Source organism: Solenopsis invicta, chromosome 3 (genome assembly GCF_016802725.1).
Source record: "Solenopsis invicta isolate M01_SB chromosome 3, UNIL_Sinv_3.0, whole genome shotgun sequence".
NCBI lineage: Eukaryota > Metazoa > Arthropoda > Insecta > Hymenoptera > Formicidae > Solenopsis > Solenopsis invicta.
This window is the reverse complement of record NC_052666.1, coordinates 27572746-27585983: the sequence shown is the minus strand read 5'-3', so window position 1 is coordinate 27585983 and position 13238 is coordinate 27572746. Positions and strand designations below refer to the sequence as shown.

The 13238-nt window shown below is 32.7% G+C and overlaps 1 protein-coding gene and 1 long non-coding RNA gene across 3 annotated transcripts; both read right to left on the bottom strand.

Moving 5' to 3' along the window:
• Positions 1-190: 190 nt before the first annotated feature.
• LOC113003639 lies at positions 191-5328 on the bottom strand. The gene is made up of 2 exons (XR_003268604.2): positions 4475-5328; positions 191-3667 (listed from the first exon to the last, which is right to left on the bottom strand). It is a non-coding gene; the product is annotated as an uncharacterized LOC113003639 (long non-coding RNA).
• Positions 5329-5785: 457 nt separating this feature from the next.
• On the bottom strand, positions 5786-11041 carry LOC105198486 (dnaJ homolog subfamily C member 7). 2 transcript variants are annotated; one of them, XM_011165201.3, is made up of 11 exons: positions 10710-11041; positions 9412-9500; positions 8933-9057; positions 8676-8864; positions 8495-8613; positions 8221-8374; positions 7979-8143; positions 7716-7887; positions 7434-7580; positions 7196-7348; positions 5786-7088 (listed from the first exon to the last, which is right to left on the bottom strand). In XM_011165201.3, the coding sequence occupies exons 1-11, from the start codon at positions 10787-10789 to the stop codon at positions 6979-6981; spliced, it is 1503 nt and encodes a 500-aa protein (XP_011163503.1). In that variant the 5' UTR covers positions 10790-11041; the 3' UTR covers positions 5786-6978. The 2 variants fall into 2 exon arrangements, with proteins under 2 accessions (XP_011163503.1, XP_039303309.1); XM_039447375.1 differs by lacking the exon at positions 10710-11041 and adding an exon at positions 10284-10666.
• Positions 11042-13238: the final 2197 nt, after the last annotated feature.

Sequence of the window (13238 nt, the reverse complement as noted above, 5' to 3'; positions counted from 1 at the left end):
AAATATATTATTACTCTAGTTACCACATTTGCATTCAGAATCTTGTAAGTGTACGTGAGAGTTGCCAAGTGCGTGTCACTTAAATTATTTTTTATTATGTTTAGTGTTGATTTATATGCAAATAACCGCTGAAAATTGTCAATTAATGTTTAGTGTTGTTTATATGCAAATAACCGCTGAAAATTATAGATTAATGTTTCCAATATTACCTATTATTACAATATATTTATACATACAACAAAAATACATAGTATCCTTTATTCTTTAATTCTTAGAATTACGAAGAGATAAAAATAGATAAATTTATAAACGAGATTAAAATTAATCTATGCTGGGTAGAAATGGGCATTAGGACATCAATTATCGTCCTCGTTATTAATGACAGAGTCGAATTCTCTCGCGACGACATCGATCACGCAAAACGAGTCGGAAAAAGGGAAAGATAGAAAACAAGTGTACATCCCTCTCTCTCTCTCTCTCAGATTTCTCTCACTTGCGGTCGACCGTACGCAATCAAAACCTAATCAGCCCTCGACTCCCTCGAAAGACGAGCTTTCGGAGATTCCGCCTCGCCACGCGCGCGCAGGGGGATGAATTTCGGGCTCGCATCGCGCGAGCCGACCGAGGAGGAGGATGGGGGCGCGACCGGGGACCGCCGGAGGGACGGAGACTGGAACGGGGTAGAGCGTATGGTAATGGCGCGTAATACGATCTGATTGCATTTATGATGAATGGGGGTCGCGCGGCGCGACGGCGGAAAGGGGACGGACGGGGCGACGCGTGTCGAGTCGAGCGAGCGAGCGGTCGGAAATTCTGCTTGTGGTTTAATGACAACGCAAGCGCCTGCTCCGTTCGCTCGCTCGCTCGCTCGTTTTCGTTCGATTTTCGACCCCTCGCGCTTCGCTCGTTCACCCTGCCGCCGCCGCTACCGTCGTCTCGTTGATCCGCACCACCCTCTCTGTGTCTCTCTCTCTCTCCCCCCCCCCCATGTGTAGAGTTGCCTGTACGCACGTATGCGTGCACGCAACGCACGCACGGTCGCGCACGGGGTGTTTATCTCAATTTACGCAACGAACCGCGCGAGAGGAATTTTTTTGCACCTTGTGCATCTTTGAGAGGATGAGAAGAAAAGTAGGAATAATCGTATAAATAAAGATTACAAGAGATTTTAAGACGCTCATCACTTGGAAAAATTATTTTCGCCTTCCCCCGATTCCTCACGGTCCGAGTCGAGCTTCGGACACGTCGGATCGGGAATTCTCCTTCTTTCCATGTGCGTTTAATCCCAAACATTTTTTAGGCTTCCCCTGTCTGTGGGGGGAACTCCCTTCAGACGCGACGATGCGTGCCTCCGATAACGATTTTACGAACCGCACGCGCCCCGAGAACGCGCCACCGTGGCATCATCGTGAGCGTCATCGTATCACGCATTTGAATCTCGTTCCCATCGTTCGACCGCGGACGTGCGATGTCACGGACGGATATCGGGATATCGGGATATCGTGACGAATCACCAGGCATTCGCCGGGGAAATTTCTCACCCCCGGCTGACCGGCATGAATGATGATCCCGGCGCTGGTTATCGCAGAATTGCGGATGCTAAGAAAAACAGGCGTAAAGGTGATAATTTTACTGCCATATGTGTATCATAATTTTAAGTAAAATTAATAAAATCACAACAAAATAAATAATTCCAACCCTGAACGTTTGTGTATACAATAATATATTTTCATTAAAAAATTACATATAGAAGTTTCGGTCTTACGTAATTTTTTAATATACTTGTACGACATTCAGTGTCGACTTCTTTCTTGACATTATTTCATTTTATTGCGTTTTATTTATATTTTTCTCTCATTTTTTTTCATAATGCGATTTATGTATAGATAAATTTTAAACAAAATCGGGATGTCGCGTAAGCTAACACATTTATTGATAATAAATGATGAGATAGAATAATAAAATCACATAAGATAGAACAAAGGACACAGCACACAAAACATTTATCTTGGTAACAGTAATCTTCTCTATATAATTTATAACATCTATACATAAATCGTTATTATATTTTATATGTTAAAAATTACACGAGTTCGCACATATGCAAATAGAACAATGGGAAACAGATATGCTTTACAGGAGCAATTTGGCGTCTGATATCAGGAGCGTTTTCGCAGTCACGCCGGATCGCTGGGAAGCCAATTGGAGAACACCTCGGCGTGAATCACGGGACGGACGTGTAACAGGTTCAATCGACAACGACACGCTACACGACACGCGTCCACGACGAACACCTGCGTGTAACTCTCGCATGTGTTCGCGGGAATTGTATAAATTTTCATACACACTATTTTTACCTTGAGAATTAAATATCGAAACTAATCGAATTATTAATTCTCGTAACATATGCGATAAGATTTAATATATAATTGTATTATAATTTAATTTAATGTAATAGTAATAAATTTATAAACTTCCGAAAACTGAATTGTAAAAACTATCTCAGAAATCTGATTTATTAGCGATGTGATTAGTGAACTATTTGAATTTCTATGATTCTAATCTGAACTATTTAAAAATTTCGAATCTAAGAGGTTTGAATATACGAATCACATATATTAACAAGCTTATAAAATTATATTTTTAAAATAACTTTATATTATCATAATCAATATATTTTTCTTACCTAAAAGTCTTTTTATTATCTATTTACTAAACTTCAACTCAACAATAATTATTACTTACAAGTTATGTTTCAACAATTCAGTTTGATATAATTCGATTCAGATTCAAATAACAAAATAAAATTTGGTTCGTTTCGATGCCAAAAATCTTGATTCGCACTTCACTAATTAGTGATTTAATTTTTCTAAATAATAAGTAATCAGAAAGAGCAATGTCAGCCACAATACAATATCGAAATCGATTTATCAATATTCTAATATTTATCAATATTCTAATATTCTACAATAAGGTCTCAATGTCTAACAAAACAAACCAAAATGATCAATCGCACTCACTATGAATTATGTTTTTATACAAAATAGCAGTCAATTTCTCCAACACTAATAATTATCTCAATTGATTTGTTCACAACTTTCTACGATAATAGCAGCAATGAGCAATTGACTCCTCCTATCTGGCAACAAGTTACAGAATTTGATTCATCATTGATTTAACTTTCTGTTATTCAGCGAACGTTTGCTTTTACAGAGTTAAACGGTTTTTCCAACATTATTCCGTCGGATCGGTGGTACATGCCGTACGCTGTCGTTCGCGTACATGTGTATGAGTACACGCGGGCGAACCAGGATTTCTCAGTGTCCCCAGAGAGTGATCGAGTGGATTGCCTTGACGCGCGCAACTCTCCACGCCTGAAAGTCACCTCCAAACTTCCCTCCTCTGATTTTCCGTTTCTCTCTCCTCTGCTCCCTTGAAGCGGTCGGTTCCTCTTTATCTCTCTTCACATCCTCTTCTCTCTCCTTCTCACTCTCAACCTTTGTCTTTCCACGCGTCCACTCCCGACAAGCAGGGAACGAACGTTCTCTTGGACAGGAAGATAAGTGATCGTCGAAATTGCTCGGCTTGGCAAGAAGCTACCGCGTGGTCTCTCGGAAAGAAGTGTCGTCCACGTCCTTCGCTGTCACGCCGCCACACTTTCAGCTACCTGCGAGAGAGCAGAACACCATAATCATTCAATGGTACCCATAGATCTTCAATGGTACAATCTAATTTTCTAAACGTTTTTTAATATATTAATAAATAAATAAATAGTATATCAATCATCACGATAATAATGTAAAATTATTAGACAAATAAAAAATTATTAAAAAGAAAACTACAAAATCTGATTAAAAATCTAAATGAAAACTATGTAAGGAAACTTTTCTTTTCTTTGAAATAAATTGTATTTTAATTGTTCTGACTTTGTCATAAAATTAAATAATTCCGTTCACAAAACATAAGAGACAAAAACAAAGAGTATATTTCTCTTTATTTTTTTATTAAAAAAGATTTAAACTTAATGACTATTTAGAAAAGTTATTAAAATAATAAGATTTCGTAGGCTATTATTAAAATATAAGACTCAAATAATAAATTGCAAAATTAATTGATACTGTTTAAATCTAATTTTCATGAAAATTTTATTAAAATATAATTTTTTACTTGAAAATGTATTTAGTTATTTTTTATTTGCTCATTGACTGATCCAATGCTCCTATTTAGATATTTATTATACATATTATTATAATGGGAATTTTTTTATATTTTATCACACATACACACGATGCGAGTGATCAAGATCAATCATTGTTATAAAACTTGTCGTACTCCTTATGCCAACTTTTTCCCATTAAAGCTTACATTGCATCGCTGCAAATAATTGAGTATTTATGACTTTTCAATGTCACGTATCAAGAGTGACATATCACAACATGACAAGTCTCAATGAAGTAAATGATAAAAATGTGACCTATTGTAAATGAATCCCTTTGAATTGGCGTAGGCCTGAAAGAGCGGAGGAGGAACCGCATCTGTATACCCTACGGGAAATGACAGAGTAAATCCTCCAATGTATCCCTCGCATTGCAGAGCTTATCACGAAATGTTGTTAAAACCTGAAAGGTTCTTTGATAACATGCATATGTGTACAGAGAGAAGCCCGAGAGCGGCTACGGCTGCGATTTAGCTATAACTTTATTTTGGAGCGCCCTTATGTTCATAAAACATTGAACTATGTAGCCAACGTTTATGAATCCCATAGGTACTGTCTGTGTTTTGTGGTTCTCTTCCGTGCTGTAACAAGAACTGTGCTGTAAATTTTAAGATTACGTCTACATGGATTATTTTTTATATACTATTTACATGAATCTTATTCATGTAAATAATACAAGCGATGTAAATTATTACAAATTAAACAACACAGTACAAAAAAATTAACTAGTTATAAAATATGTTGATACATCTGACTTTAGTTTGATAAAATAAAGATATATAATATAAAAAATAATAAAATGGAATATAATTTTCACTATTTATGATAAAATTTAAGTTTTCTATGATCCCCTTATTGATTATTTTTTACATACATATGATACGTCAATAGTTTACATTGTATAAACGCAATGTAGATTTTTTTATATTTTACGAGTATTCGCTCAAATCTGACCAAAAACAAAGTTGTGATGTATTTTTCAAGATTACATCTACATAAATTATTTATGTATTATTTATGTTTATATGTCTCTTTTTCATGTAGACAATACGAGCAATGTAAATTATAAATTGTATAACACATAAAAAGTAATTAAATGATAAAATTTTTATATATTTGACTTTAATATTAACGAAATAAAATTATATTTAAAAATTAAAAAATATAAATTTCACTACTTCTGATAAAATTTGAAACTTCTATGATCCATTAATTATTGTTTACATATGATAATTTACATTATATATATGTAATGTATATAATGTAAATTAGATTGTTTATATTTTACTGCTCCTGATCAGAGCATTATCATATTTTGTCATTGTATGTGTATATATATGTATACATATATGTATACATACACATATAAGCAGAAATAGAATATACATTTCCATAAAAATTGAATTTACAGATTACTAAACGTTATTAACCTTCTGTCTAGTATGCTATTTTCAATTCTTGTCTAGTACTTTTCAACAAGATTGTCATTTCACACAGTAAATAAAAAGATTGCTTATTATAACTTTGAACATCAGGAAGATCTATTTGTACGATTAACTAAAAGCAAAATGTATTATAATTTATATATTTGTAGAAAGATTTGTGGAATGAATACATTGTGGATCTATGGAAACAATATATTCTTATAATTTTTAATTATATTTGGGAACGATGTATTAAGCGCATGTATTATCGCAAGACAAACGTACGGAATTTATATTATATACCTTCTTATCAATTCTCTTATAATGTGAGAAGATTGCATCTTATTTGGGTTTGTAAAAACAGATGTGAAACCACTAAGTATACATTACATATGGATATAAAGATTGTGGAGCAATATATCATTAATGATTACACATCAAACTTACTTAGTTGCAATCAGTAAAATTATAGTAAATCCTCGATTTTACGAATTTTTTAAAGCGGTTCCAATGATTGATATTAAAATAATAAAAATTAAAAATATCGAAAACTAAAAACAGTTTTTTTTAGTAATTATTTAATATACAAACCTCACTGTAAACTTCGATAAAAATATATTTATACAACGCATTTTTCATACAAAACGACAAAATTTCGTGGAAAAACAGTGTGCTTTGTCTCGTAAAGTAAATTAGAATATTTAAAAAATCATGCAAATTTATGAAGTGCATGAGCTATACAAAGTATATTTTTATCAACAATTTAAGGTCCGTATTCTAAATAATTATTCTTTTTTTAATAATTAATATATTTATAACGTAAACTATTTACTCAAAATTTTAATAAAAAAACTTGTCAATACAAATGCTTCAGCTATCAATCTAATGGATATTTGCTTCTCTTATCTATTCACAAAGGTTTCGTCAGGTACGAGTGTTTCACGTATCGAAATTACTTGTTGCCTTCGACGTTAACCTTAATGCTTTTTCGCTTAAACTAATTCATTAAATCGAAGATCTACCGCATCGTAATATTGTGTAGTAGAATCATACATATCATATATACAGCTTTATGTCATGTTTAAATAAATATGCATATCAATCGGTCAGACAAATGCCTGATATTTAACAATTTCAAAATTATAAAACGCAAATGATACTATGCTGCATCATGGATTCATATATATATATATATATATATATATATATATATATATATATATATATATATGCATGTGTGTATATATATTTGAAAAGGTGATGCAGTATTTACTAAAAACAGATTCGTATATCATATACACATATTCTGCATTGTATTATTCATTTTTGCAAAGTTTGTTAACCTGGAAACTGGAAATGAAAAGCATTACTCGGGAAACCATCATGAAATTGGAATTGGAAACCTCCATCTTGACAGAAGAAATGGAACATTGCATTTGGATCTATATCTGAAAGAAATGAAAAAGTTTATATAACATAAAGCATAATAAAAAAGCATAAAATATATAATGTATTAATTACAATTGTGCACATCGAGAAAGATCGAAGTACCTACCTTGGAAACCACCTTCGTTATCATCTAAATCATGTCCGCGATCATAGCGAGATCGTTTTTTGGGATCCGACAGAATACCGTAAGCTTCTCCGACTTCCTTGAACTTTTTCTCTTGTTCTCTTTTCTCTCCTTCACTGGCATTAGCATGACGATCTACGAAATATAAAATATAACGACAATATATAAAATCACGTTTTTATAATATTTCTTTTTTAATACAATAACATTCGTTCTTTACCTGGATGGTGATCCAGAGCTCGTTTTCTATAAGCCTTCTTGATATCTTCCGTAGATGCATTTTTATCAATACCTAAAATTTTATAATAATCTTTCCTCTTGGATTTCCTCAATAGCAGTTTAGCTTTTCCGAGTAATCGTTTTGTTTCTAAAATTATAAAATTATAAAAAAATTTTAAATTATAGAAAGTTGTAAAAAGTGTACAAATATACATTAAGATGCTATCAATGTTCCATTCTACCATATTATTGCTATTAAAATTTGATAAGTATTAATTCATACCGCGATTAGTATTTTTATCTATTTTACATGCTTTTTCAAGATCACGAACTGCCTCTTCAAATTCTTCGAGTTCCATATAAATACTCGCTCTTTTCAAAAGAGCTTTTAAATAGTTTTCGTTGAGCTTTAAAGCTTCTGTACATTCTGTTACAGATTCGGTTAACTTCCCTAACTAAAAAGAGAAATAATGGTCCCAATGAGACATAAAGAAAAAGAGAAACAATAAATATTTATAAATATATCAATTTTAGAAAATGTAATACCTTAGCTGCAGCTGTTGCTTTGTTAAAATGTAATTTTGCATTAGTCATAATATTGTGTGGATCAATAGTTAAGGCTTCATTATAAAGATTATAGGCCTCTTTATATTGTTCTCTTTTAAATGCTGCATTACCCTCTTCTTTTTTTTTCTTCAAACATTTTGCTCTCTACAAAAAAATACATAAAATTAACACGTTATATTATTTAATATAAATTTAAAAAATTATTTGCTTTTTCTTATTACTTTGTATATTTCTAGTGCTTTGGCATGATCTGGCGCAAGTCGCAATACTTGTTGGAAATGTGTGAAAGCTCTATCAACGTCATCTTGGAAATATAAGCACATTCCACGGATATACAATGCTTCAGCATTTTGTTTATCAATGTGTAAAGCATCACTGAAATAAAATTAAAATAATATATATACACATATACATAGGTAATAGAATGTTATGTGGCACCATGTAAAAGTGACGTTAAGTGTTAATATATTTTCGATATTTAACCAGGCAATTTACTTTGCAATATCTTGGGCTTCCTGGTATCTTCCTAAAAGAGCTAAACACTCTGCTTTGGTTAATTTAAAACGTGTTCCAGATGTACTTATGTCACAACAGCGATCCATACAATATACAACCTAAGGAATCCAATAATTATTTGAGATTGTTGATAGATATAAAAACAGCAGAAATCGTTTACCTTACGATAATCCTTAACATTGTAGGCAACATCAGCGTCCTTAAGATATTTTTTTACATATGTTATGTCTTTTTCTTCTGTGGATATTGACTCATTATTGGGATCAAATTCCTGCAATTTCTTTAATATGGTCTCAGCTTCTAAAATCTCTCCCAAAATCAAGAAACATTTGATCATTCTTACATATGCCTAAAAATATGAACAAAAAAAGTTTATCAACTCATTATGATATAATTAATAGAAAATTATCAGCATACTTTAGAAAATGTTGGCTCTAGTTCGATACATTTTTTAGCATCTGCCAATGCATCTCGGTATTGTCCAAGCATCATGTAACACGCTGCTCTGTTGCTATAATAACGGGATACATTGGGACACAATGCTGAAATATAAATTTTAGTTTTATTATAATTATTTATAAAGATAATTATAAAAAAAATTTTTTTAAACTCAATATTACTAGAAAATTAGCTTTATTTATTCAATACACTGACTGCTAAATTTAACTTGTAATTGACAATCTATAAGCTGATATATACATCACTGAGCTATACATTAATTTTATTTTTTGAAAGAAAAAATAAAATTTTACTATGAATTTGAAAAGTAAATGCATATGAACAAGCTATATATAAATAACATGCTGATATAAATATAGTATCAGGGACAAAATTATCTAATTGTGCAATGGCAATCAAAACAGTAGACACTTATGTAATATTGCAAAAGCACTAACCAATAACTTCATTGTAGCCAACCAATGCTTTCTTGTACTGTTTTTGTGAGTAATATTGATTGGCAGCTTCCTTTTTCGATTCCGCTAATCTGTAAATATTATATATAAATAATATTAATATAATTATTACTAAAAGTGACATAATAATAAAAGTATATATTAAGCTGTAATTAGATTAAAAATTAAGATTGGATTGACTAGTAAAACTAAAACGAAGTTCACTAAACTTTAACAGTTCTTTTTTTCTTCTTTTTGACTCTAGTATACTATCATAGAATAAATAAAACCTATATAATAAAGGACAGTTTAAATGACTTATGTCTAAGGCCTATTTATACCAATGTTTATAGAAGTATATAGATTTAAATAACTATTATGCTTTGCCAAATAGTTGTATATCTAAAAGATATCTTTGAAACATGTACCTAACAGATGTCAAAAAATGTTTTAAAGACACAGATGTTTTCAAGACATCTTTAAGACGCCTTTTCAATATCAGTTAGATATGTACATTTTAGATAAGCATGTTAGATAAGCAGTTGTTTGGGAAAACGCTGTAGATAATAAAAGTTTCTATATATTCAGTTCAGTTCAGTTTGATTTAATTCCTTTCAAATAATCCAGCAAACTTTAGCATATCAAACAAATTATTACAATGAATATATGTTATATGAATGTGTCGTCAATTTTCTGACTTTGGAATCTAATAAAATAAAACTAAATTAGTAATAGGAAAACAAATACACATCAATCAATAAAGACTTTACATAACTGCAAAACAACAGACAGTTTGTAGAAGTATTTCATCCTTAGATTCTCAAAATTGAAAGCACCATGCGTGATAGCAAAATGACGTGTTCTCATTTGACTACCTAAATTTGTTCACACTTCGGCATCTCAAAGACGATATGGTCATTAAACACTAATAAAACTTGGAACACAAAATCAAATTTAGACTACAAAATCTCCAAGTTGAAAAACAATGATGATTTATTGCATCAGCCATCCTGAAGAACTTTTTCGAGATGAAACACATCCCAACACTGTTCGCGACAGTTTTGGTGAGACTTCTACATGCTCGAAGCTAAGATCTCCGTGTCGCAAGGGTGACTAATCTTTTTCTTATATGTATATGAATCTCCAATTTCCAAGCTTAGGTTTAATCTGACCAACAAAAGGATGACTTATGAGTCATCCTTACAGAATGCTCGTAAGCGAACTTCCCGGGTTTATCTATGACGCATTGTACAGAAGATCGCAGGAAAACGCAAAACGTATCTTTTGTAAGAGAAACTCACTCCTTGGTACTCTCCACTGTTTCTGTGTCGTTAACGGTTGGGTCTGGAACAACGTTGATCGGTTCATCGGACGACGCCATGGCCGTGTTCCTTGATAAACGACGACGAGAACAGGCGACGACGGAACGACGTTAGCATATACCGTAAAAACGTACCGAGAATTCCTACGTTTTTAGCCTTCCACCACCGAGATGGGAGGAAAAAAGTACCTCACAAACAATCGCGATTAACGATATGCTAACGAAACCGCGTAATGAAACTGACGCGGACAACGTGCTCCTCCCTTCCCCCTCGCGCATCATTATCGCGGTCACCAAGAACGAAATACAAGATGCGTTCAGAAACGCAGCCTAAAGTCAGCCAATGCGCTAACGAGTTCAGATTGGTTGCCTAAGGCTCAATGCACACAGGACGCGTCAACGCGTTACGCGTGGCAAATAGCCAATCATTCTTTCGCTTTATTATTTCTTGTCATAAAAGCTTAAAATGATTGGCTACCTCGCCACGCGTAACGCGCTGACGCGTCCTGTGTGCATTGAGCTATACTGTCTCTCACGTATGTATCAAGATGAATCACATTCGACACTTCCGCGATAGCGCAAAATTCGAAACTCGAAACACACGAGAAACACGCACGTATTGCCTGCAGCCTAATTCAGACACGCAACAAACCGCAAGCATCGAGCAGCAACTAATCAATGAAGTTGTTGCTCCTCCACAATCCACCATTTTATTTTTATTTTATTCTTATTTATATAATTCATATTTAAAATTCGAAAAACGAGGCCACGGAAAAGATGCGAAACACGATTGAACGCGACACGACTCCGCATCATTCATCGTATCCGACTGACGACGGACGTTGGTGCGAACGCCAAACATTTCACTTCACTTTCGACACTCCAGGGTACTTTCGAAACTCTTTCGCGTCAAAAACTCGTACGAGACAACAAGGATGCGAGAAATGGGCCGCGATCTTCCGCCGTCCTGCCAGACCGACCAACTGCTGCTACTGCGTAGCAGCACTAGCGACGCGCAGGCGCTGCCACGCGCCAGTCACATGAGTCACGCCGCTACGCACTACGCAGCGGCAGCGGTCGATCGGTCTGGCAGAACAGCGAAAGGTCACTATGCGTCGCGGCGTATTTCAACTCGCCCTACCATGAAGTAGGATAAAGAGACCGAACTTTGGGTAGCAAAAGTGGACCCAAATTTTGTCGTAAAAATGAGTTCGGTATTTAGTCACTCGCATCGCATGATCGTTAGTACTACCGTTTCTATTGGTTAAAAGTCCTTAGAACCCGTGGTGGGAGTATCCATCATGCTTAGAACCAATAGAAATGGTAGTATTAACGATCATGCGACGCGAGTAACCAAATACCAAACTCATTTTTACGACGGAATTTGGGTTCACTTTTGCTACTCTCTGAGCATAAAGTTTGGTCTCTTTATCCTACTTCATGCACACTACTTTGCTCGCGCAAGTACACAGTGATTGGTAGATTCGTGCTGTGGTGAAGGTATTCTATAACTTTGGCATTCCGCTTTTATCGCCCCATCAGTCAAAATTAAAGAGACTCTACTGTATTACGTGAACGTTAAATTATTGTATTAATACAATAATTTAAATAACAAAATAAATTAAAAATAAAATATAAAAAATATTAAATATTAAATATTAAGTATAAATATAAAAAAACAAAGAGATCATTTTAAAATTTTTTAATAAAACAAGAAAACAAAATAACGATTTAATAACAAATTTTTAAATATTAAAAATTAAAAATTAAAACTTAAAAAATAAATACTAAATATATAGATTTAATATCATAATTTAAAATAAACGTCTAAAAAATAATTTTAAATAATTAATTTTATTGTAACAAATAATTATATTTTATTTTACAATTTCTAACACTACAAATATATTTTATATTTGATCAATACTAAAATCAAATATATTAACAATCTTATAATTACATTTTTATATTGTGTTATAATAATTTGCTTGTATTGTTTACATAAAAAGTTTTATTCAAACATAAACAATAGATATAAATAATTAATAATTTATGTAGACATAATTTTAAAATGTACATTTTGTTTTTTAGATAAATATTTAAGATATTTTTTTAGCAAAGGATATAAATTGACACAAGAATCATTTTGTTTTTATTTAATGTTTAGTGAGAAACGTAGATTAATTCCTATGTCGATTTGTATTTTTTGTTGGAAAGCTACCATTATGTTCTTTAATTTAGCAAATTTATCTTCTATTTTTTAATATGGCGGTCAAATCTGCCATATTCGGCTATAAAGTGATTATCAAATCAAGATGACAAAAAAAATCGAAATTTTAAAAATATCAAGTTTAGTTGACTGTTAAGTCTATTAGTTCTTAATAGGCTTTCTACAATAAGCTATTAGTCAGTATCATAAGTTATAAGCCATAAAAATTAATCAATCACAGTCGAATATTCTCTTTACTATGATTGGTCAATTTTTATAGCTTATGACTTATGATACCGA

Bases quoted from the DNA above. Each gene is read 5' to 3' on its own strand.
- LOC105198486 (XM_011165201.3), bottom strand. From the start codon at position 10,789: ATGGCGTCGTCCGATGAACCGATCAACGTTGTTCCAGACCCAACCGTT. The intron at 9,058-9,411 runs GTTAGTGCTTTT...TTTATATTTCAG, and splicing joins TGGCTACAATGAAGTTATTG to CATTGTGTCCCAATGTATCC. The intron at 8,144-8,220 runs GTAATAAGAAAA...ATTTTTTTGTAG, and splicing joins AAGCACTAGAAATATACAAA to AGAGCAAAATGTTTGAAGAA.